Genomic DNA, 26886 nt, shown 5'->3' with positions numbered 1-26886 from the left:
CCACCCTTGTTTGCTAGTCCATGTGCAGATGAGATAGGATTACCCCCTGCGTCTGCAATTACCTGGAACAAAACGGGTTGTAGATGCTCCTTATCCAATATTATTCCAAATACGCCATCTGCTGCTAACTTTGGCTATTTTATTGACCGTTACTGTTCTTTGGTTTTTTTCACCAATCCTACTAAATTCTCTTAAACTTAGGTAGCCTGTACCCTTGTCATTGCCCAAGATGACCACGCTCAAAACACCCAAATCGTACTCAACTGAGAAGCACGCCAGAAGCATAAGTTTCAGCATGCCACTGGGGGCATCTTGGCTCAAGTATCAGCCCTACTTTATGCGGATAACTATTAGAGCATGTATCGTAGTCGTACATATTTGAGTACAATCGGTACTGACACTTCCTAGGGACACACAGCTCACTACACCTCCTGTACAGAGATGACACTTTATTAAAGGGGCCAGTATGGACATTCTCTGTGTGATTTTCTATCAGGAATACACAAATGTTATGCACATTTTCTATACATTACACAAGAGACAAAGGCCCTCATTAGGGTGAGCCGGTTCGCTAACAATGCCGGAGAAAATGCCAGTACTACCGGATCCTGCATTGTTACTGGACCGGCTCACTCCTAGTCTGTCAGGAGGGGCAGTGAACTACCGCCAGGCCTGACCGGCCAGGAGCTCAGGCCCCTAACAGCACAGAAATCATTGAATCACCAGCAACATTAAAAACGGTGCCAGTGATTCACTAGTCCCCATCCATTGGCGTCATATGGGACTCCATGGAATGGGAACTTACTGCCGTTGCCAGCACCCGTAATATCCCGGTAACACCAGAATATCAGGCGCCGGTATTGGTAAGGTGAGTTATCGGTAACCCACCAGTAGTGCATGTGGGTAAGTCATGCATGAAGAATACCTTTTTTGCACTCATAGTTTTGAGTGTGGATAGGATAACGAAAGTGATGTTCTACAAACCAAGAATTTGCAAGATACATGATAGTGTACCTCCAAACTAAAAATCATCCATAGATCCTGCATACACCCTTGCTGTGTTGTGCTGAAGTCAATTACTCTGTGGTTATTGTCAAAATAAATCAGTTTGTTGGGAAAGTAATTATACATGTGTTTTTAAGCATTTGCCGTATGGGAAGTAGTGGTGTTGGGTCTGAGTTGGTAGTGATAGTCCTAGGGGTGGTAGTGGGGGGCAGGGGAGCATGAGAGGAAGAGGGGAACGAACCGCCCAGTAAAAAAAAAAAATTAAAACAATTCCAAGTGATTTTTGTGGAAGTATATTACCACATATACTTCGGCAAAACAACGTAGAACCAGATCAAGGGCCTCATTACGACCCAGGCGGTAAGTTACCGCCTGGGTCGTACCTTTACCACCATGGCGTAAACTAGGTTTACGCCATGGTGGTTGGCGGACTTACCGTCCCATTCCGAGGTGAGTGGGGCGGTAAGTCCCCATTAACCCATTTACCCTTCCCCATTCCCATTCCCATTTTTGCCCCATAGGGCATAATGGGAGTGGGGAAGGCGTTAATTACGCCACCGTAAATTACGGTGGCGTAATTAACAACAAGGTCCCTTAGCGCCATGGATTTTAACACCTGCTAAAAGCAGGTGTTAAAACCTCCATGGCGCTAAGGGACCTCGGAATCAGGCGGTAAGGGTCGGCGCTGTTTACGCCGCCGTAAACCCCTTACCGCCTGGGTCCTAATGAGGCCCCAAGTATCAGTTTTCCGTTTTAGTAAATCGAAGAGTATGGTCGGTAATCACGCAACAGAGGCGTCCCCATGTGTGTCAGCGGGTGAGTGCTAGCACATGGAGGGCCGTGCGAAGCGACACATCTCTCAGGGATTTGGTGACAGGTAGTACTGGCTTTGTGACTCCTCACTACAGACTAGGAGACATTTTCCTGAGCCAGGCTGAGAGAGTGATTGCTGATCATGTGCTAAAGGGCTACGACACCCTGAGTGCTGAGTGTTGCAAGACTGGGCGACCATGACGTATGGCTGCAGGAATGGATACTGACGCAGTTCTGCAGCACCAGAACACAGTAATGGTTTACAGTAGCACTGCAATAAGTCAAGTCCTCACCCGTGAAGCAACAGCGAAATGTATTGCCTTTGTATACCACTGTTGCAGTGGTGCATAACGTACTTCCCGTGAGCCAAAGGCGACCCTCCAGGACATTATTTATGGCCCTCCAAGTCACATGAGTTTAAGAAGTATTTGCCTGGCCTAAAGTCAGCCAATCACTAAGTCTGTCACGGCAAGTGGGTGAAGGGTCTGTGGTACAGTTTCTGTCTTTGCATTATGCCAGGCAGTTTTCCTTCTATTCAAAAACAATGTGCGTCGCATAATGCAAATGAACAGTACACATAAATCAAAGTGGTAATGTCATTAAAAGTCTAGGGGCCTCATTACGAGTTTGGAGGTAGCCATGGTGCTATTAGTGCCATGGCTGCCTCCAAACTCGGGACCGGGTCCGGGTTCTTTGAATGAGGAATTACCGGACCATTCCAACCTTGGAGGACCCAGTAATTCCTCACTCAAAATACACATCCCCATTCCCATTTGAGCCCGCATAGGGCTCAATGGGAATGGGGAGGGAGCTACCAGCTCCCTGGTCCTTTAGCGGCTCCCGCTAAGGGACCTCGTAATGCGGTGGTAAGGGGTTAACGGCACCAGCATCCTAACCGGCGCCGTTAACCCCTTACCGCCGCACTCGTAATGAGGCCCATGTATCACATGTTGAAATAAAAAGGTAATCAAAAGTACACCTTAATAAACATGTTTTTTTAAACTCAAATTCATGCACCGATGCCCCTACCATCCACTGGTTGCCCTGGATATTTCGGCCCATTGTATGGGACTAGTGTGGTACATTCGACCCTCCAGCGAAACACTATTGTGTGCATCCGGCTCCTAAACATATCCAGATGGATTACCACGCCAGCGTCACAGCTGGAGACCGTTTATTGAGTAATTACACCCTGGACTGGTATAATTTGCAGGTTAGGTAAAAACTGCCTGGAGACATTTTTATCTTGTTTTTTTGTACGTAAATAAAGCAGCATCGGCTGGACGGAGCCCATGGGACCGGCCTGTGTAGATGGCATCTGAAGACGAAGGGGCACCGGTCTGACTCCATGGGTCGCATTGCCATTCATAGTGCAAATACATAGGGCCAAATTCACAGAACGTTTTTCAATGGGGTTTTGCTATTATAAAATGCTTCTGTGAATTAGGCCCATAATGGTCTGCCATTTCGAAGCCTGATGAACATTCCTCATTAAAGAAAATAATCGCCCCCCCCCCAATTCCCCTAGCAAGCACCCGTGCCAATCCCCACCACTTTAAATGTAGAGTAGATGCCATGTTTAATGCTCTGATCTAACACTTTATGACTATAACAAACATTCCTGTCAATTCAAAGGATCACTGAGCTTTCGGGGTTCTGTGCCAGTCCTACCATCCCCCCAAAGGTAAAGCAGACACTGAATGTAAACCCAGAGGGAAAGGGGAGAAACTGAGTCTTCCCTTCAAACATGAACCCTACCCTTCCTTCCTTTCCAGGCACCTTTTAACATGCCCGTAGGTTCCCAGACAACAGGCACAGACCCTCAAAGGTGCCATCCAGGATCCATCGCGAGGCCCTCCTCCTGCGAGCATTGGAGGACCTCGGGAGGCACGTTCAGCCTCGCTTCCTCGCATGCGCTTGTATACCAGGGAGGCGGGAACCGGGCCATCTCAGCAAGATGCTCGCTTAAGCTCACAGGTGAAGGGTCAGAGAGGTGTAAGGTTGTACCTTAAAGCCATTACTTGCTGCTGCATCGAAGAAATCACCTGTGGATGAAGCAAGGAGGAGGGTAAAGCAGACGAGGGAAAGTGCTGGGGATTTTGTTTTTCCTCACTAATACGCCGACAGATAATGTTTTAATATATAAGGAGTAAGGCCATAATAGACTTAACACAGAAGGTAGTCAATGACGTATCTGGGACAGCCATAGCCACATTTTCAGATAAACCTCATAAGCATTTCTTATGTATAAAATCTTGTTTTTCTGGGAACATTTTACACATATATTATGCTTTTTAGTGTAAAACGTTTTATTGTTTTCCGAAGAATGTTTAACAACTCTGTAATGTACATGTTATACAACAGGAATGACTTTGACAACATTTCGATATGAGGAAGTGAGCTATCTATAGTTGGGAACAATAACATATATCATGAGGCCCGACTAGCCCGATTACGCTTGTTCAGAGGCAATTTGCCTAGCATTTCGGTGCTGGACTATCTTTGGGTGGGACAAAGACTAATAGGCAAATGGAAATGTCTCCTCTGTGAAAAGCGCAGTGAGCTAAAGCGCAGTTGAGACTCTCCCGGGGACCATCCGCCCAAGAACACATCAATGGGCTGTGTTTGTGCCGGTAGAGGGACTCACAGATGCTCTTTTGCTAACTGAAAAACTGATTGAGATTTAACTGAAAGAGATGAAAGGACCAAACATAGAGCTTGATCCATCTAAAATTGAGAGCGTACGATGCAACCATAAGTGGGATAGCTTGTTTCATCTAAATCAGAAAGGTTGAGAACCATGTTAGCGTGATGAAGCATTATCAGGTGTGAGAGTATCACACAACTTATAAGTGAGGTAGCTTGATCCATTTAATAAAGAGAGAGTGAGACCCGTCTATATGTGAGCGAGCTTGATTCATCTCAAAGTCAGAGAGTGAAGGCCAACTACAAGTGGGATAGCTTGATCCATCAAAATAGAGAAAGTGAGACCCAAAATACAAGTGGGATAGCTTCATCCATCAAAAGTGAGAAAGTGAGACCCAAAATACAAGTGGGATAGCTTGATCCATCAAAAGTGAGAAAGTGAGACCCAATACACAAGTGGGATAGCTTGATCCATCAAAAGTGAGAAAGTGAGATCCAAAATACAAGTGGGATAGCTTGATCCATCAAAAGAGAGAAAGTGAGACCCAAAATACAAGTGGGATAGCTTGATCCATCAAAAGTGAGAAAGTGAGACCCAATACACAAGTGGGATAGCTTTATCCATCAAAAGTGAGACCCAAAATACAAGTGGGATAGCTTGATCCATCAAAAGTGAGAAAGTGAGACCCAATACACAAGTGGGATAGCTTGATCCATCAAAAGTGAGAAAGTGAGACCCAAAATACAAGTGGGATAGCTTGATCCATCAAAAGTGAGAAAGTGAGACCCAATACACAAGTGAGATAGCTTGATCCATCGACATGTGAGAGTATGAGACATAACTATGTACCATCATCCATCCAAACGTGAGAGAGTGGAAGTCCAGTGAAAAGTGAAGAAGTGTTAGCTGCCTAAAAGTGACCGAGCAATTGTAAATTAAAAATAAATGATTCAGATCAAAGTTACAGTGAGAGAGAGAAAGAGAGAGAGAGAGACTAAACTAAAAGGGGTTTTAGAGGGGATAATACAACTAAAAGTGAACTGGGGTGACCCAAGTGCAACCTTGAGACATAACTGAAAAATAGATAGCGGCCCAACTAAAAGTGCAGCACACTAGCAGTAACGTTGCCCCGCCAATGAAAGCGGGAGAGTTTAGTCTTGCAAAAAGGGTGATGGGCAGACCAAAAAGAACAGCACGGAACCAGCTATGTTCTTAGAATGTGTTGCCACCTTAGTGTTTATATTTGAGTTTATAATGCGCAAACCTAGCTAGGAAGCAACGGGGTGCAGGACAAGTAACTTGTGGTTCACGGAGGTCGGTGGAAGGAGAGGTTACAGCAGGGCTCAATTCCTAAAAATAAAAAATAAATTAAAAGTGGGCGATCTCTGGTGAGCATTTGGAAGTGATGTCATGGTACGTAAACATGAAATAAGCACATTTCACACACAACGAAAAAAACATTTGCCAAAAGGAAGAGATTTTCATATTACCTTGCTGCCTATAAAATGTACGCACCATTTCAATCTGAGAAGCTGTGACAAAACATGTCCACGTAGAAAGATGTCACTATGGGACAGTTGGCAGCTTTACTTCCATCCATTGCTGTGGTCTTGCAGTGTCTCATTCCAGAGGCGTGAGGACAGGGTTTCAAAGCCGGCAGCACCCAGGTGTTATTCTTTATTTTTTAAATGCGTTAAAGACACAGGGGGACGGTGTTCACCCTCTCAAAAAAGTAGGTGGACACCATCCACTCATGTGGTCCCTCGACTTGAGCCCTGGGTTACGGGATATATGAACTTGGATATCCCATCCTATACTCAGGAGTAACAGGCCCTAATGGACCCCTAGGTATCCCCCTGAAGAGCATTCCTGAACTACAGGACCAAATGGATTGGGTTCCAGGAAGATGGGGTCTAGTAAGAGAAAGACTGTTCCTAGTTTTCTCTTTGTGTGCCAGTGTCGACCCAAGCCTTATTGGTTTAAGGGCTCCTTACATGATTTACCCCTGCCCCCTTCTTCATTGCCCGTGTGCATAATAGCACTAGTCACTGAGCAATTTCCTTTTGGAAAAATGCCCTGACCCCAGCCTTACACCAGGAAAGGTGCCCATACATCAGGAGAAGCTTGACACAACTGATCGGGTGTGAAGAGTGAAAGGGTGGCGTCCAACCTTCTACAGCAGAGGGAGGATGCTGTCACATGTCACTCAGATGTGTACAAACATTGACAGAGCCTTTGCCTGCCCCCAGGGGCATTGCTAGGGGACCCTGGTGGGCTTTAGCCCCGGGTATTTTGGTTTTAGCCCCGGATAGAAGCTCAGGGGCTACAACCAAAGGCTAGCTAGCCCCGAGTCACGACAGTCCCGATATTAGCATAGCCCCTTATCTTTTCCAGACCTAGCAACACCCCCTGTCTGCTCTTCACAGTCCTAATATCCTAAAGCTTGATGCTATGTCATTTTACAAACTCTGGCCTCCATTTTCTGACGGCAGGTTGGCGAGGCTGCAGAGGGTTAGCCAGCAGCTCTCATCCACAACCGGGACCTCCCTCCGGCTCAGCAATAAAGCGCGAGAAGCTTTTGGCAAAGATGGTTTCCTTTTTGATGAAACAGCCTTCCTTCGCCCAGTTCAAAATGAGTTCATTCCGTCATGGGATTCGGCCATTCTGGGCGTGTTCCACGATTACAGCCCAGCCATGACTCCTGCCACATTATGCAAGCGGTGCTCACTGCTGAGGATGTGCAGCTGCCACACGTAGCAGGATTCTCCCTACTATGAAATGACCCAGAATGCATCACTCTAGACGCTTAATGAAAGTTTGGATTAATCAGTAAATTCAAGTATTCTAGCATGTTTGTCTACTCTCTCTTTGCACCAGCGATCGAAGTGGGCGGGAGCGGTTGGGAGCGGTGCTCTTCTTTCATTGTTTAATTAAGGTTTACTCTTCCTATACTTTTATTTAAAAAAGAAACCGTTCCTGAATGGTTTCGTTTTAAAATCAAAGTGTAGGAAGAAGTTGAAACGTGTACTCTCAGTGCAGAGTACTGGACGTTTCCTTAAACAGCAGGCGCATGTGATTGGGGGTTTGTATTGTGCGTGGTGATGGGGTTTGAGGGGAGCGTGGGCAGGCCAGTAAGGAACATAGTTCCACTACTTCTTTTCATACACTTCGGCCACTGCTTTGCACCCATTCTGCTTTGAATATACAACTGGCCATGACATGTTGTACTCCATTGCACATGATGCTCGCCTCTATCCTAGAACACAGATTAAACCTCACTCTTTCTCATTTACCTGAGTGTGCTGGAGCCCAAAGCCATGTAGTACCAAGAGCCATGCAGTACCCAGAGAAATGCAGTACCAAGAGCCATGCAGTACCCAGAGCCATGCAGTACCCAGAGCCATGCAGTACCAAGAGCCATGCAGTACCCAGAGAAATGCAGTACCAAGAGCCATGCAGTACCCAGAGCCATGCGGTACCCAGAGCCATGCGGTACCCAGAGCCATGCGGTACCCAGAGCCATGCGGCACCAAGAGCCATGCAGTACCAAGAGCCATGCAGTACCCAGAGCCATGCAGTACCCAGAGCCATGCAGTACCAGAGCCATGTGGTACCCAGAGAAATACGGTACCAAGAGAAATGCGGTACCAAGAGCCATGCGGCACCAAGAGCCATGCAGTACCCAGAGCCATGCAGTAGTCTCAGGAGGATAGCCCAGGGGCAACGTTATTGCCTTGGAAGCAAGACGACACGGAGCCATACATGTTCGATCCCCGGGTCCGCACCATGCAGTACCCGGAGCCATGCAGTACAAAGAGCCATGCAGTACCAAGAGCCATGCAGTACCCAGAGAAATGCAGTACCCAGAGCCACGCAGTACCCAGAACCATGTAGTAACCACTGGTCGAAGTGGGCGGGAGCGGTTGGGAGAGGTGCTCCTCTACTACTTTTAATTAAGTTTTACTGTTCCTATAATTTTATTTTAAAAAGAAACCGTTCCAGAACGGTTTCGTTTTAAAATAAAAGTCTAGGAAGATGTTGAAACTTGCACTTTCAGTGCACCTCACCGGACGTTTCCTTAAAAAGCGGGCACATGTGTTTTGGGGGTTTTATTGTGCATGGGAGGGGGCGCGGCGATGGTGTCTATGGGGAGCGGTGCAGGCCAGTAGGGAACATAGTTCCACTACTTCTTTTCGTACACTTCGACCACTGGCAGTAACACACTGCCAGCAGGGCCGTCACGAGGGGGTCACAGGGGCGGCAAACTGCCCCGGACCTCGCACTTGCGGGGGGATTCGCAGCCCCCTCTCCTAAGGAGAAGGCAGCACAGTCCACCCGTGTCCATTATTCACACAGGGGACTGTGCTGTCTCCTCTCTGACCCTGAAATGATTTTGCTGTTTGTTGCAAAGCCGTTTGGCTCCGCAACAAGCAGCAAAATAATGGGAGACAGCAGGGCTCAGAAGTGAGCTCTGCTACCTCCCGTTATTCAGCTGACAACGTGGACATGCTGAATGACAGGAGAGGACTCCTCTCCTGTCATTCAGCATGTCCACGTGTCGGAGTGCATGGAGGTAAGGTAAGTGTTTTTTATTTTAAATTAAAAGTGTATATATGTGTATTTAAATTAAATTAGTATGTATATGTGTTTGTATGAATGCATGCGTGCATGTTGGTGTTTTTTTGTGTCAATGCTGTGTTTGATTTTATGTATGCATGTATGTATGTATGTATGTATGGAGTTGTATAACTGGTGGATGAATGCATGGGTGGAAGTGTTTTATGAGAGTGTGTGTTCAGTCCCACCCCTAAATTTAGCCGCTCTGGGGGCCACTTCATTAAGGGGTGGGTTCATGGCATCAGAGGTGCACCTAGGCTAAAATGTCAGGGGGGAGGGGGAGCTAACACTTAAAATGTTGGGAGAGGCGCTAACATCAGAGGCTGTGAGGGAGGGGCAAACTTCCTTGTGTGGGGACACCTAACATCGTTCTACATTCCAATGAGACTATTCTGGTGAAGCTTCAATGTTACAAGCAGCTACCTCTTGCCGTCATTTCTGAAACGTGACACTTAAGGACAGACTGCTGTGAGAATGAGATGTCTCATGTCACCACTTCCCTTCTTCTCATGGCAATGCTAATCCCTATGGCAATTCTCACCCAGTTCCTGCTTTCCCCACCCAAAACACCTCCTCACTGGAACGCTTTGAGCTAGCTTTAAACACGCCTTACCATCAAACTTTGCCCACAATGTGTCTGCAAGTGTTTCCTCAAAGGAGTCTTCTCAGAGTTCATGACTTCATTGGAGTTGTAAACACGGAACATGGTGTAATAAAAATGTCTTAATCAGTACTGCCTTTGGCCACTCGATTTAAAAAGACCCTGCGTGTCTTTCACTGAAGTTCTGTTGAAACAAGCATTGGCAAAGACAACAGTGTTGGCTTGTGTTTAAGTATTAGGCATTTGCCAGACACTGCTTTCAGCTGCTCAGGTACTCAAACCATTTTGCACCAGCACTATCAATGGCCATCTAATACCAATACAGAAGTGCCTTTCCCATGCCTACACGAATGTCCAAACTGTTAGCATTGCCAGTGCTCTTTTTGGTTTGCCCTTGATTCACAGGACTATGCATCAAGGTTAAAGCAAACATACTACTTGGCTAAATTGGCCCACATTGAATGTAGGGCAATCTAGCAGGTAATAACACTTATGGTACACAGTCAGCCTGGATATACTTTATATGGCATGGCATTTTCACTAGTTGGGAGTCTGTACATGGTAATAATGGCATATATTGATGTAGCCTGCATGGACATAATTAGGACAACCAGCATGAATATATTTTTATACTAGCATATCTCGCGTGGAAAGGCGGCATGAAATGCATTGGAAAATGTTCCTATGCACAGTTTGTGAATTGCAACTATTGTGATTTTCCATGTGCTCCATACAAAACCAATTGCAAACTGTATGGATTTCTACCCAATTTTGCAAAGAAAGTGCTGTAAAATGCATACTTTTAACCCAATGTTTCAAACATTTTCTTGGGAGTGAGAACCTCCCTCAAGCAACCCTTGTTTGGTTTGGGCTCCCTCACTGTGCTCTGTTGATCCTGCCTAATTGGCACAAACATTTAAGCCTCTTAAATTCAGAAATGTACCAGCCTCCACTGTACATCATTTGTGACTGTGTATGATGTGTGTTTTAATGCGCACACATGTGCAGGGTGCTTCTTAATGATATGATATTGCATTTATAACGTGCTTGTACACAAGTGTTTCTAGGTGCGACAAGACAAGGATGGGGAAACAAAAGACTAGTACAAAACACAGATCTTACTAGACCTTGTGTAATTCAGATCACGCAAGAGCAGGGAAGGAGGGAGGGGAGAAGTGCCGAGTATAGAGTAGAATGCAGAAGTGCAGGAACAAAGGAGAAACAAGAGTGCAGCCAATGGGTGGCAAGTGTGGGTACTCATAAGTGCAGCCAACGGGTGGAGAATAAGTGCGAGAGAGGGGACTGTGGGGTTACAGATAGACCACAAGTGCAGGGGAGCCAAGAGGCAGTGCGTGATTGCAACAGGACCTGGGCCCGAATTCAGAGCTCGACCAGGTGACCAGTGCATGGATCAGGCAGGTGATCATCAAGGGGGAGGAAGAGAGAAGGCAGAAGCAAAGAGACATGTCTTGAGTTGCTTCCGGAAATGGAGATGGTTCTGCTCAAGTTTCAGAGAGGCAGGGAGGCTGTTTACAGAGGGAGGCCCCAGCCGAGGAAAGAGATCTGCCCTCAACTCTTTGGTTGGAAAAGTGACTGACCAATAGAGAGTTAGGGATGGCGCAGTGGAGAGCTCATGCCATCCTATATATATTTTTGCATATGATACAAAAGTTAGTCTGGCATAAACCTTTCTTCGATAGAGAAATCTAACTTTGTTTTAGTTGATTTGGAGTTGTAGTAATAAACCATATTTGTGATCCTGCACACAAACTCAAGGGTAGATTTCTCGAGTCTCCTGTTTGTGGAGGTGCCGCCGCTGGCCGAGTGCAAAAAATTGTTAGGGGGCCTCAACAAATGTTTTGCCCCGGGCCTCACCACATCTTCTGACAGCCCTGACTGCCAGACCAGTCCGCAGCAGAAGAAGCCCTTATCACTAGCAGATAAGAGCTACTAAGATACTACTCATTGGGTTTTTGTACTGCACCGGTCTTCAGTGCGTAAAGATTGCCTGAGTTAAGTTGCATTGAGTCCCGCCCAGCAACAGCAGGACCTTAGTCTGTTTAAGTTTTTAAGTGAACTATGGTGCCGAGCATGAGAAAGTGTGCGAGCGGGAGATAGAAGAGTGGAGCTTTCTTTATTGCAAAATAAGTATGCAAAGTCTGGGTGCATGAGGGTCTTGAGGTGTGCTCGGGCTATGTATAATGTGGGCCAGGCATGGTTCACCACGTTCATCCCAATGGGTGATCTGTGACTTTTAAAAGGTCTTTATAGGAAGGCTGTGTAAACAAAGCAATTTGTAAAAGATACGTTGCAACTCAACTCTCCAAAGCAGAACACCTCTCCCCTGCCCTCAACCCACCAGATCCAACATGCGTAAGCAATGCAGATTAAACAAATGCAGGATAAACCAATGCAGAATAAACCAATGCAGAATGAACCAATGCAGAATAAACTAATGCAGGATAAATCAACGCAGAATAAACCAATGCAGAATAAACTAATACAGAATAAACTAATGCAGAATAAACCAATGCAGAATAAACGAATGCAAAATAAACCGATGCAGAATGAACCAATGCAGAATAAACTAATGCAGGATAAATCAACGCAGAATAAACCAATGCAGAATAAACCAATGCAGAATAAACCAATGCAAAATAAACCAATGCAGAATAAACTAATGCAGAGTAAACTAATGCAGAGTAAACCAATGCAGAACAACTAATGCAGAATAAACCATTGCAAAATAAACTAATGCAGAATAAACCAATGCAGAATTAACCAATGCAGAATTAACCAATTCAGAATAAACTAATGCAGAATAAACGAATGCAAAATAAACCAATGCAGAATAAACTAATGCAGAATAAACCAATGCAGAACAACTAATGCAGAATAAACCAATGAAGAATAAACCAATTCAGAATAAACTAATGCAGAATAAACTAATGCAGAATAAACGTGCCACAGGTGATATACGAGAGGAATACAGTGTGCATGAGGCTACACAAATTGCAAAAACCTGCAGCTGTCCAACAATGCAAGCTTCACTTTCGGCAGAGGTTCACCCATCCCAATTCAGGCCACAGTCAGTGCAGATGGTGTGAAGGTGTGGCATCTAGCATCTAAACCAGGCTCCAGTCAGTGCAAAATCAATAGAGGGGCAAAACAAAATATATGTGCAGCTCAGTCCATGATGCAAGCTCTGCATCTACCAATCTGGAGTCGGACGTCGGTGCCGCTCAGGGGCTGCTTGGCTTGATGTGGTGGCTTTGGGTGAGGGTGCGGCGGTTTCATTGCCCTCCAGCATCTCCCCAGAGCCTTTGATACCATCCAATGGGACTCTTGTTTTCATCTGAGCTCATGCCTTGGAGGAGGTGACATCATTTCTCCATCATAAGTCAGCTCAGCAAGATGGGATGCTCCGGGCAGTCTCCCTTCCCGTGCTTTCCGCTTTCCCCCAGGGTTTGACCCATGTTTTTTAATATCTACATGGACCTGATGGGAGAGCTGGTGTCAAGCAAGGGCCACTCCATCCACCAATCTACAGAGGACACCCAGACAGGTCTAAAAGTGTCATCTTTTAACAACGTCCAGGTGAATGATTGTTTGAGGGTGCACATTTGTGTAGAACACCTCCATCTTCTTGGGCCTCACTGCACAACCCTTCCTATCGAGGCCACTGATCGCCTTTGCTGCATCACCTGCCCATCCAATGCCCTAACACACCCAAGCTCCTTGAATGGGAGGATGCAGCGTTCCAGCAGCTGAGAATTTTTCTGGTTCTAGATTCCTCAATTCCTTTGGCTCCCTTTGTCTCAACTGGGACATTCACTCCTGGTTGGTTTTAAGATCCTCAGTTCCCAGATGCAATCGGAGTCAACAGGTATCTCTGCCTAGGCAGTACTTCCTGTGGGACCTTAGTGTTATGCTGCACTTCCTGTGCCTGCTCGGTTTAGAGAGCTCCCTTCCGGAAACTCCCACCATTTGAAGTGTGCATTGGGCCCAGAGTCAGAATGAGGTCAATTGTTTTATCTCTGAATTTGTTTTTTATTGCCTTTTTACTTTAAATGTCTATTGCTTCTGTTTTCCATATTTTCAGCGTGCGGCTCTATCTTTTCGTTTTTATTTCTCGTGTATTGTTGTGTTCACTGATACCCTAAACAGCACCTTGATACCTGGGTGAGGAAGGGGTGCACTATAGGTAACAGTTTTAAATAAAATGAATTGAAGGCTGTAGAAACTAGCATAAGGCACTTCAGAGTGTGTGAACGTTGACCACACACCCTTGACGCAACTGCGTGCAACTTTCCCCACGACCAACACACACACATGTGTCCTCCTCTGACATTCACTTCAATGTGTCCATATGTCCCTGACACATTTCTATAACTCTTGTCATCCTGCTCCCACATTTTTAGGACTCTATATACAACTGGATTACCACTGTAATGTTATTTGGTCATCACTCATGCAGTCTGTTTACCTCCAGAATGCATCTAATGAAGGCAGGTAAAAAAAAGAAAACCACTTTCCCTGACCTTCCCCATCTTTGCACCCAAAAGGAAAAGATTTTGCAACGGCTTAAAAAAGCGGGATGCTGAACATGGCTGTGTACACGTGTTCAAGACTAAAGCAAAAAAACAATTTAAATCTCAGAAAAGCCAGACGTTAACCTACTGCAAAATCATAGTGTGTCTCGTGCCAAAACAATCCCCACAGGCCGCGGCCATTTTGTGGAAAAGGCGCGGCAAAATACCTGAGCAGAAATGAACAAAAAGCATCAGCTGACTCACACTTGGGATGATTAGATGTGTCTCATAAGTACTTACAGTATCCGAAGCATGAACATCGACCCTATTTCCCACAAGAAAAAAGTTTGGGTGAACTGCAAAGATCACTGTTGTCCTTGCGTTGCGAGCTCTAGGCCTCTCATTAGCTCTCTGAGCCGAGCACGCCCAGGAAGTGCAGCATAGCACCAAGGTCACACAGGAAGTAATGCCTAGGCAGAGATACCTGTTGATTCCGATTGCATCTGGGAACTGCCTTTTTAAGGTCTTGAACTGTTTTTATTGATTTGTATTGATGTGTGTTGGTGTTTAGAATTAGCCATTGGAATGTTTTTATTTGTTCTGCTGGTGATTGTGTTTCTGCTTCATAAATACAGGCCTACAAAATATACATGACAAGGACGGAGTAGAAACCATTTTATAGATTACTAATTGCAATGTTTGCGTGTGTGAATAAATAGAACTTAGATTAATGTATAATGCACACACACAGTGGAGTAACTTTGCTGAAAATGTTGGGGGGGGGCATGGCATCCGAAGAAAAGGTGCCCCAGCCAAATTAATGGGGACAAAATGGTTTGCCATGAAAGTTGGGGGGACAAACAACCCTGCACCCGCCCCTAAAATTACGCCCATGCACACACACAACGAGCTGTTGACAGAGACCTAAAAGTTGATGTGCTGGTGCACAAATGACATGCAGGCAAGTTTTCTATCTGGTATACAACATATGTGTGCTGGCCTGGTGATTCGTGCCATGCATTTGTCTTTCACTCACTCATCTCTTTCATCTTCTGCCCCAAGTATGGCCAGGCTTCCTAGCAAGCGACAAGCACATATCCACAAATGCCTGTGTATTGCCTATAATGAGAAAAGATATTGACTATGTTGTGTATAGTTATGCAAAATTCTGATGTTCCCATAAGATAGCTCAGTGTACTAATGCAAGCGCTGCAGACATTTGTGTGTAACTTGAAGATCACAGGGTCAAATCCCAGTGAGCCTCTCCTCTGTCAAAGATCGATTAAACGAGCAGCTGTATAATCGGTAATGATAGCACATGTTGGTATAGTACTTTAAGATGTAACGTGTTATATAGACACCTCGTTTTATATTGACTTGTTCCAGTTGCTCTACACAATCTCGCCCTTACTTCCGGGTTCACAGACATTTCAATGGCATATATGCTTGTTGTCCCCTGGTTTCTGATGCGGTAGGAGATTGAGGGAGTCTAGGAGATGGATGCTGTCCATAACTGCTTCCACATTACCCCCCAAAACAATCAGTAAATAGAAGTACACCTACTCCGCCACTCAGATCCAAGGGCACGACCAAGTCTAAGAACTAATGAAAAGTAGTCTTGAAATACGGGACACGTTGTATGCCCGAAAACTCTGGACTAAGGAAGAGGCACCACCTGATTTCAAAATCCTTTGAACCGAGTCCATTTTCAGAAGGCCGAAAAACATATATGAAACAAGCACTGACAAAGCCAATATTGGCTTTTGTGGAGGCATGGGATGGGCATTGGACTGGCACCGTCATATTGATGTTACTGGCTATACGATGACAGCAGCTAGAAGATGGTGTGATTACCTGGGCATATGCTAGCAGCGCCTGGAAAATGCCTTGCTAACACCCATATATATGCAAGCCAAAACTGTTGATGTTGCCAATTATTGGTTTTTTTTTGTTTTTCCACAGGCCTTAAGTGCAAGCAACAGATGAAAGGACATCCATATGGCTTATAAATCAAGTGGCTGAAGGAACACTTGGTTAAGACTTGTTTTTATTATAACAGTAGTGCATTTACAGCTGCGGTTGAACCATTCACTCTGAGAAGACTGCTTAGAAATAACACTGGAAGGCCCTATACAGCACAAGGTTTGATGACACTGCTTGAAAGAACCACCTCAAAGAGATCCCAAAAGGATGAGTTATGGGCGGCCATGGGCAAGTAGTGGGTGAGAATGGCCCTAGGGATTAACATGGGCAGGGGTAGCCAATGAGTGTCCCGCCAAACCTCCCATGCACCTCCTTAGCTATAGCTAGGCTATAGCTTGCACTTAAGTACCGCTTAATAGCATACACTAAAAAGATCGTTTCTAGATTTCCGGGTGGAGACGGCCCATCTTTAATTGACGATGGCTCCTCCTAACTCTAATCAAGGACTGCTCCCACCATATGTCCTTACTGCAACCCTTCAAGACGTCCTTCTCTCTCCCAAATTCTATCTAATTCCTTCCCGTCCTCACCCCTCATTTGCTCTCTATCCTCCTTCTCCTCTATCATGGATCACAACGTGTTAAGCGCTTAGACTCACCTTTTGTGAGGTTCAACCAAATACACACGGATAACGACAAAATAGTGTACACCGGTTGATATTCAGAGGGACATTATATTTGAAGCATCGTAGAGCTGAAACTCAGAAGATGAGCACCTGCACCCCTATAGCCAGTGTCATGGGCGTAATTTTAGGGGGGACGGGGGAGTTTGTTCCCCCAACTTTCATGGCACACCATTGTGTCCTCATTCATTTGGCTGGGGCGCCTTTTCTTCAGATGTCATGTCCCCCCCAACATTTTCAGCAAAGTTACTCCACTGGCCAGTGTTGAACCAAAGGCTCTGCGGCCTTCTGGACTAATCACACTTCAATATTGGGAAATCGATATTTTAGGGAGTGTGTGTGGTCCAGAAGAGGAAGTGCCTTATTTATTGTGTGCCCCCTGAAACTACCGATGACGAAGTGCCCGTGTCTATTTGGGGAACACTCAGGGCATATCAGCCATTTAATCGAGATGAGTGACAGAGGTAACTTTATTTATTTACAGGGAAGAACGATGCTCTTTTGATCACAAAATAACGTAAATAATTGTTACTATGACCACGGTCAAGTCCTAGTGGGGGTACTCATTGATATACCAATTGAATGTGGCGTGGCCAGAAATAAGCATATCAATGTGCCCTCTGAAAAAAGTGGGGGACTCCTAAAAAGGTGGGGGGACACCATCCACCCGCGTGCACCCTCCACTTGGGCCCTGACACCAATTCGATAGCAGCCAGTTTTATCAGTCTCTGAAGGACCAAAGGCTGTCAGAATCCAAACCTTTCACTTGCATCGTGAACACAGACCTCTGCAAACAATCACATCCCAGCGCTTTGAATCCTGCCCTTCGAAGTGCTTTGACCCGAAGAAGGTGCGAGGAATGAAAACGGGGAGCGGGTGCGTAGGAAAATGCCATGGCAACGAATGCTTGAAGGAGATCAGTAAAGGGAAGCTGAAGAAAGACCTGGGAGAGATAGAGATGCTGAAGGCACAGTAAAGCTGGAGACCAAGTAGACTATCTGAGGTACAGTCAGCAAAAGCAGAGTCCAGGAGGGTGTGGCTAATCCAGCAGCCACCACACGCCCCTGCCTGCATCGTATGCATACACATGTGCTGACTCGGCTTGCCTCTAATCTATCCAAGGGAGTGAGGGGCAGGGAAGGCCGGCATATGACGTCTCTCTGCCCTGCAACCTCAATGAACAGGCTAGTAGACCGAAAATGGGAACATGCACCGTGCAGTTAAAAAAACACACATTCCCCTTAAGCTACCACACAGCCCCCTTGCAGCCATGGCAAGAGAGCGCTGACTCGAACATCAAGGCAGAAGGGAACGTGGGATGTCTTTAACGAATCAACGGTGATTCTAAGCCACAATTCACATGTATTACAAATTCTAAACGTATTATTATTTTAAACGTTTCTACAGCGTGGTCCATACTTGCCAGCATGCCCCATAGAATTGGCAAAACTTTAGGGTGCAGACGTCACAACAAGCTGCCGGCTGACTTCTCATGAGGCAAGCTTAATGTCTCGGGGTACAGGAAAGAAAGTGGCTGCTATGACAGCTGAGTTCGATGCAAAGGTCTGTATGCAGCAGGCAGTCGCAGGTTCAAATCCCGGCACAGGCGACTCATTCGTCTACGGTCCTTAAATTAAACAGCAATAAAAATATCGACCCACATGGTTGCAGCGCTAAGATACCGGGCGCATTCGATCCAAGGCGCTACATAAAACGTGATATTCGTTATTAGTGGATGGTGTCTGAATTGGCAGGCTGCCACGCCACCAGGTGCTGTTAATATTACTGGGATTCCTGCTCAACGTGTCCAGGGCCTCTCCGAGCAGTAAGATGATGACTCAGCGGGATAATGCGTCAAATGTTGACGTTTTTCTCGCTAGGCGTGTGGCCGCGCTGCCTAACGAAATCAATGGTATGGTTTCCATTGAGCTTTGAAAAGATAACGCAAATTAAAGATCCAGGAGACAGTTTGACTCACAAATGGCGCTTCTATATGATTAAGGATAACCTCCTGCCAATTTAATAGAGATTCTGGAGAAGGCTATTTCCACAAAAGCCCCCGCTTCAGCACTAAGGGGCTTCCATACGAAAATGACCCCGAAAAAAAAGGCAGTTATGAAGATTTCGTCATTGTGTACCCCCTCCCCCCCATTATACATTCCAAGGGAGCGCGGGACACAGCACAGCACTGTGCACTGAACAGCCCCTATGTACTCCATGACTTCAGAAGTAGCCATGAGGGGATTGGAGGGTTCTGGCCTCATAGAGCTGGGTATTAATAACATATACTATCAAGAGACAGCAGAATTTTCAATTTGCGGAGAGTCCTACAGGCTGGGGTGGACTGACCTACAGGGAACTCTGGTGATTTCCCCGTAGGCCTCTGCACCCCGGCCCTCTTTTGTGGACTAACCTAATTTATTTCTGCGTGTTCTCATTGGAAAAGGGTGTGGCTTGCTGAAAATGTGTAATATGGGTCAACTTTGAAAATGATCCCCAGAGCATCTTTTGGTTCCCAGTCCACCCCTGCCTACATTGTTGGATTTCAAAACTGCCCCAGAGCCGTGACGAGCCTTCGTGCCTAGTGCTCAAGAGTGAATGGTGTAGAGGGCTTTCCTAGTGGGAATCGGGTTTATATCATATTTACGGTCCCTGAGCCTTTCCTGTACGATGTGGCTGATTTCTTCATAGGGGCCCAGACTTCCCTGTAGAGTGTAGCTGTGGGTGGGTTTGTTTATAGGGGCCCCAGGCCTTCCCTTGCAGTGGTTGCCTATTCTAGCCCCCCGTCCCCTCGGGGGAGTCCTCCCCGTACAATGTGGCTGATTTCTTCATAGGGGCCCAGACTTTCCTGTAGAGTGTGGCTGTGAGTGGATTTCCTCATATGGCCCCCTGGCCTTTCCTTCCAGTGGTTGCTTTTTCTAGCCCCTCCAAGCCCCCACACAGGGCCCTCCCCGTACAATGTGGCTGATTTCTTCATAGGGGCCCAGACGTTCCTGTACAGTGTGGCTGCGCGCTATTTTTTTTTGTTTTGTTTTGTTTTCATAGGGCCCTCCTGCCCCTTGCTGTAGAGCGTGGCCGTTTTTTTTTTTTGTTTTTTTTTTCCAGAGGTCCATAGGTCTTGCCTGTAGAAAGTGGCGTAAGGTTCTTTGGTCCTTTCTATTACAGTGTGTGGGGGGAGGGGGAGGACAGAGGGGTCACCATTGGAGCCCCTGGGCCCTTCCTGTGCAGTGTGGGCAGGGTTGCTTTTATTCATAGGGGCCCCTGAGACTTTCCTGTAGAGTCTAGCTAGGGGCTGGGTTTCTGCACAGAGCATCCGGGCGTGTCCTTTAGTATGTCCGCGGGGATGGCCGTCTTATTTTGGGCATGACCGAATTTCTTTTCACTTTGGTATGCATCGCGACAAGCAAGTCCCATCCCTGTATCCCCTCCCCCTGCATTCCCTTCTCTCTCCTGGCTGCCTCCCCCCACCCACACGTGACACCGCTGAGTGTTATGACAAGGGGTCAAGTGCTGTCACTTGAGGCAAGCGCAGCGCTGAGCCGCGGGAGGTAGAAACAATGGTCCCGTGGGGAGATTCGTGGATGGAATGAGTGGCGCGCAAACTGAGAGCGGGCTCCACCCGAGTGAGTCACTGCCCACTTTTCAAGTGCGCGTGGCGGCGGGGAACTTTGAAAGTGTGCGGCGAAGTGCCTGATGTGTAATGGAGTGGTGAAACACACCTTGGCACAACGGCATGGGTGATTGGGGTGGGTGTCTTCCGATCCATGTGGCATCGGTCTTGTGTCCATGCATTGTGTGATACACGGCATACACAGCAGGCACCCTAATATTATGTTGCTATAATGTTTAGGTTTTTGGTCATATGACCATAGCCACCTGCCCACTCGCCTAGAATCCTTCACTGGCATCATGCACCAGTATGCACCATTACCGACCCATGTCCTTAGCCTCTCTCTGCCGCATGCCAGAAGTTATGCGGCAACAGGAACCAGTCTGCTAGGGGTCATCGATGCTAACATGGCAGCTTCCCAATTCTGACTATTAGCAGGCCCGGCCCACCCTATCAGGCTCCCTGGGCACGTTGAATATCTGTATTGGTCATGTTTAAATGAGAGAAACCAATGAGTCCAAAACTTGGCAGTGCGTCAAGGAGATGGACAGTAAATCACGCGCCGTAACATGCGGCTCCTTTCAATGGCTGGATTGGAAAGACAAGTTCTAGTTTAGGATTCCTGAGCAGTGAGGGCAGGTGAGAGGAACAGCCGTGGCAGGTACTGATGCCCTGCCCTCCCTTCCAGCCCGGTTTTCTGAGAGGGCAGTCCTGGCGCTTGGCTGGATGCCTAACAGCTCCCGAAAACGCCAATCTTTCGTTTTTTCGACGTTTTCCTCACCAGTACCTCAAAATCTGATGTGATCTTCCTTTAAACATTTCGAACACCTCTGTCTCTAGCCGCTCTTAGGACCCATCTCATAGTGCCTGCTTCTTGTACCACCTCAACCCAGCCCTCTAAGATGTACGGCGCCTAGAGGCAAATAAAATATTTTAGGTGTGGCTTATAGTCATGCCTTCAATAATAATTAGACAGAAAACGCATCCCCGAAAGCGACTTGGATGAAAGCCATATGTTTGGATTAGTCATCTGTACCAACAGATGAAAACGGGCCGCATGTTACGTTGAATTCGCATGAGCCCGCCACACCCACCGTGTGCAGCACCAGAGCGCGTGCCCTTAAAAGAAAGGTAATTTCCAGCCGCCTCCCCCGATTACCGGCCTAGGCTGATCTGCAAAACACGTCTTCTCAGGGCCATAGTCCAGCAACTAGTGGCCTGCCTCAAAATGATACCCCTATAGTCTATCTCCCTGTGTAAATATTTCATGAGTTACACAATTCCTTGCGATGTGGTGCAGGGCGCGACACCCATAATAAAAGCGCCACAAGTATGGCTGTAATGAAACGGTGCGTAGGTCACGTCAGTCACGAGCAGGAAGGAAGCGCGCACATGGCGCAGTTTGAAAATAAAATCTGCAGTAGGCCTCATTAGCCTGACCTAGGAAAGTACTGCATGTGCTGCGACTGTGGCGCGTGTGCCTGACTCCAGAAGCGCACCACAAAGAGATGCCTTTATTCACAGGACGCCATGATGCTAATAGACCCCCCCTTCAATGAAAAAGGCGTTTGGGGGTTCTCGTTGGCGGTATAATGGGCTCCTCTGCCTATGTGCGAGCCAGCCTTGCGCGGCTTGTCCCCCTTTACCAGGGTCATGCACGAAGGCCACGTTCCCAGCAATATTGCTAGGGCCCAAAACAACCAATCAGTGCCTTCAAACAACTTGGGAGAAGAGCGTGGTGGGGAGGCAGGGTCGACGGTTGATTTCAAAGCGATTGGTTTTATTGATTGGTTGATATTGCAGTGTGATATATAACTAAACATGAATTAATGATATATTGAAAATCTCTATTAGGACACGGAAATCGTTATTGACCCCCCTCTCAGCCATTCAGAATGTGCAGAATGCAATTACTGCTGCCATTGGTGGCATTCCTGACATTGTGACTTCCGAAGCAACCAGGAAATCAACAGAAAGCATCTTTCTGCATTCGAAAAACAGCAATGCAATTTCCCAGCAAGATTTCTCAACCCGACAATGCAAACCAAACACAACACAAAGTGAAAACGGAAACATGGAACAAGGCTTTCACTTTTTTTAAGGAAACCCTGTTAACTTTGCACCTAATGCAAGCGCCTGCTAAAACAATTCCAGTTCAAAGTTTACAATTAAAATACCAATCATATAAAGACAACTTAAGCATTTGAATATCAAAAAATGAACCACATTTCATTTAACAAGTTGTATGTGTTTTACCCACTATTAAACTAACATTTTGGACTTCACCATCGCGACCCCAAATCCTTTATTTTATCCACCGTGTACTAATAACCTTATAGACCTCAGGAGGAGTGGTCATCGTCTGGGATAATGACCCTCCAAACACTTATGCCCGAGTCAAAATTGGGGGCGAGTCATTATCCTGCAATAACCACTCCCCCTGTTTTACAAGGCTACAGTCATGCGTTGATAAAGAACACACAAAGTTCAGAACACATACAGTATGCCCAAGATCACAAAGCTGCGTTGCAATGCAGTGCAGCCCGGCATCGGCGCTGCTTGCTTGATTGCCTGCCCACTTAACAGCTGAGACACATGCATAGGCATTCTTAGTGCGGCCCGGGCCAGCAACACTTAAGAATGCAGTGAGCGCTGTTCTGCCAGCATGATTCCTGCCACCGTATTCAAATATTGTTGAGCTTCAAGGCCCAAAGAGCCCTGGGAATGTGTGCCGCTGAAGGTCACGGTGCCAGCTCTGCTTCCCTGGGTGTAATAAATTGTGGAATTATGACCCTTGCCCCACTGTGTATGCGCCTTGCTACCATGCTATGCGCAGCGTCCTTGCTCAACAAAGATGGCTCAACAAAGACACCTCGCAATCAGCACCAATGTTCATGTTCAAAAGTCATCTCTTTATTTTTAGAAAGGAGGGCTATGCTGGCTATTTCCACTCTACTCTCTAATACTATCAGTTTTCGGTGACAATCTTGCACAGGCGTTTTACGTTTTTTTTGTTGCCCTTCAACCCATAAGCGGCCCCTCCCGCTGCCCCCCTCCCACCTAACCCCTTTCCCACTGGGAGGGAGTATGTTCAGCTCTCACTGCTCTCCTTCAAATGGTCACCAGTATTTGGGCCTCATTACACGGTAGGCGGTGGACCAAGGTGCTATTAGCACCAATACCGGCACCGCCTTGGAGGAAAGGGGAATTACCGCCCTATTCCAAGGTTGGCGGGGCGGTAATTCCCCCTTCCCCCATTGCCCTTCCCAATTTTTGCCCCATAGGGCTCTATGGGAATGGGGAAGGCGCTAATTACGGTGCCGCAAATTGCGGTACCGTAATTAGCACCCTGGTCCCTTTGCGGGTTGGTTTTTAACGCCTGCAGCGTTAAAGTACCAACCCGCAAAGGGACCTCGTAGTAGGGCGGTAAGGGTTTACCGGTACCGGTGCCCTTACCGGTACCGGTAAACCCTTACCGCACTACGTGTAATGTGCCCGTGTTCTGTACTACTCCTTCCTCTACAAAAGTTCAGTACTTATTTTTAGTTTCCAAATGAGAGGCTGCCACTATAGGAGGGGAGGCGGCAGGTAGGCGGGTTGTTTTGGGGTTAAAACAAAAATAGGCCCTGGGTGCTTACTACTGGACGTTTGGCCCTTCTTTTCGGAACAGCATTCGCCTCGGACACGGGAATCTTTTGCCAGGCAGATGGGCATTTGCGAGTGAGTGACAATGCTGTTATAGCCCAGGTCGGTGTCAGGGCCTTTCACCATTTTCAGTTGAAATGGGCCCCACGCATCAGGGGAGACCCCCAACAGTAGCCCCCACATTGACAGTCTTACCACACAGCAACATATTTATTTAATTGATGACATTAAAAATGTGTGTTTTCGTGTTAAAGGCTGCCTTTGCTGGCTGCTGTCCCCATAAGTCAAGACTTTAAAAGGGTGCCTTGAAGCGTGCGCATTACGGGCTGCATTTGCTGGTGCCCAGGACCCAGCAGCATTGTAATACCCACGAAGCCTTTTACTCTCGGTTTGTCTACATTAGCACCTCGACATCAAAGGGTAATTAGTGTTTTTCAGTGGCCCTTTAGTGTTTCAGTTCCAAACTGGCTGCCTGCCCCATGATAATCTCCTACTATAAACAAACTCTCTGCATTGCTACGTATCCATTATTATTTAAGCACCCCCCTAAACCCCCCCACCCAGTGTCTCAGACTGTACGCAAGGGGGGCCCTAAACATCATATTGAAATGGGGCCGCACAAGCCCGGATAAATGCTGGGCCTGGTTATAGCACGCCATGCTAAACAATTGGCTTCAAGGTGCCTTAAAGATACTGAAGGTGGTCATGGCACAGATTAAGGGAGTACTGGGGAGGCAATTCTCTAGTGGATAAGTTGTGCAGTGTGACACTGCGGCATCTGTGCTCTAGACCCAGCTTCTCCCCTTGACCACAATGTGTGATATTAGGCAACTCAAGCCCTCTCTGTGGCTCGAATCTCCATGTGCTATTATGTGGAACAGTGGCGTATATAAGAACTGTACATGTACATACAAAGAGCCTCACCTTTCTCTTCCATCATGTTGAACTTCTTCACTTCTTTGGCAAAGTACTCGTCCTCTGGTGTCTCGTAGGTTTCTGGCTGGTGGGTCTCCTGGATCAGTTCCAGGGTGCTGTTGTAGAGCACCATGATCTCCTCCGGCACCGGGGGCACGTCGCCCTCCACTTCGGGGGGTTTGTCCAGCTTCAGCTTGCTGAGGATCTGGCCGCGGATGGCCTCGATGCGCTTGCGCTTCACCATCTCCATGTCCAGTGTCCGGCAGGTGGAGAGCGCCAGGGCCACCGAGAGGCAGTGCAGGAAGAGCGGGAGGAGCAACAGCAGCGCCCGGGGGATCTCCATGGCGACTCCGGGTGGACCTGATTCAGCGCTGGGCAAGAGTTCCCTCAACCGAGACGTCTATAACGGACAATATAGGGCCAACGAGCGTTCTGTCTCCAGGAGGCGCTAGAAGCCCAAGCAGCCCGCGGTCTACAACTGACCGTCAAAGACACAAGATCCAATCGCAGCGAGACTGACGGTAGAAGCCCAACCACCGCAATTCCTACAACCGACTATCTCTACCCATCACACGCAACCCCAACGACTGATAAAGCAAGACTGGGGATGCAAGGGCCACACTCTCAACGCCTCCACTCAACTAACCATACCCATCACTCTCACTGCCTACGACGGACTAGCACGCTCGTCTTCTCAGAGTGATGATCTCACACCAGCAGGGCCACGATCAGTGTGTCACCTATACACCAGGGCCCTAACGGGGTCAGCACCTGCAGCCCAATGAACGGAGACCACAAAGCTTATGGTCTAACCCAGCAAGCTTAGCGCCTAGGGCTCCGGCGGCGGGAGAAGCACTACCTTCTCTCCCTACCTCTTTCAAGTAATAGACCTTTGGCGGGGGCTTGTGCAGCGAGTGCATAAAGGCCAGGGGGAAACGTCCCTAGTGTTTACCATGGGCAGGGCGGCACGTGCGCGGTCTCTAGCCACTTGCCCCCAGGCCCGAGCCCACCTTCAATGGCCGCTATCTTTCAGAGCTGAACTCCAGGTGCCAGCCCTGCGCCCGGGGCGGGTGTTACTCTGCGCGGGGTTTGACCGTGGCCAGTGGTGTCTAACTCTCACCGTGCACGTTCTTTGGGGATTGTAGAGACCGGCGGGGCACAACTTCTTATCCGTTCACAGTCCACACCCCAGCGGGGTCTAGCGATGGTTGGCGAAGAGAGGGTAGGGAGGGCGTTGGGTGAATGCGGCCGACGGACGTTAGAGGCGCCTGCCTACCTCCCGCCTGGGGGACTCGCGGAGAAAGCTGTAATTTGCAGAGCCCTGGGCGCCTGTCCTGCCTGCCGCTACACGCACCTTTCCACTGCTGCCCGCACAGAGCCTGCTGCACGGTTTAAGCTGCTCCTCGCCTCCCGCCCCTCCTCTCCGCTCCGCGGGCTGAGCTCCACCCAGGAAGTGAGGGGGCAACGTGTGAAATGCTGCAGACCGCACCGCAGGCACTGCGGGCTACTATAAAGCTGCATGTGAGAGAGAGAGAGAGAGAGAGAGAGAGCAGGGGCCGGGGCGCCGGACGGTGCAGGAAGCCCACCCCCTCCCACCCCCCCTGTGTTCTGTCGCTGCCAGCTCGCCTCTCCTCCCCTCTCAGCATCCGTGTCCACACGCCCTCTCCATTTCTGTCTCAGTTCCTTCTCTTACACCAGTTCTCCGCCTTCTCTCCACCCCACCCACCCCCAGGTCCGCATCTTCTTTCACTTCACAGTTGGTGCTTTCGTTTTCCTTGTCCATCTCTTTGTACCCCCCCCCCTCTCCATTCCCACTGTGCCTGCCCTCCTCTCTCTTCCGGGTGGCTTGTGCACTTTCTTTCCCCACCTTTACTGTGTTCCCTGTCTCCCTCCCAG

At 47.7% G+C, this 26886-nt stretch overlaps 1 protein-coding gene across 1 annotated transcript in view; it reads right to left on the bottom strand.

The window, feature by feature from the left end:
• Positions 1 to 26501, bottom strand: part of TGFB1 (transforming growth factor beta 1) — a 128790-nt gene extending 102289 nt beyond the window's left edge. The window contains exon 1 of the mRNA XM_069644400.1: positions 25000 to 26501. Within this exon, the coding sequence (XP_069500501.1) occupies positions 25000 to 25333 (334 nt within the window). The 5' untranslated portion in view covers positions 25334 to 26501. The remainder of the gene's footprint in view (positions 1 to 24999) is intronic.
• Between the last annotated feature and the right edge of the window lie 385 nt (positions 26502 to 26886).

The sequence above is a fragment of the Ambystoma mexicanum genome, chromosome 2p, assembly GCF_040938575.1.
Source record: "Ambystoma mexicanum isolate Mex_15411 chromosome 2p, UKY_AmexF1_1, whole genome shotgun sequence".
Taxonomy (NCBI): domain Eukaryota; kingdom Metazoa; phylum Chordata; class Amphibia; order Caudata; family Ambystomatidae; genus Ambystoma; species Ambystoma mexicanum.
Note: the sequence above shows the minus strand (reverse complement) of the source record. Positions and strands in the feature narration are given on the sequence as shown.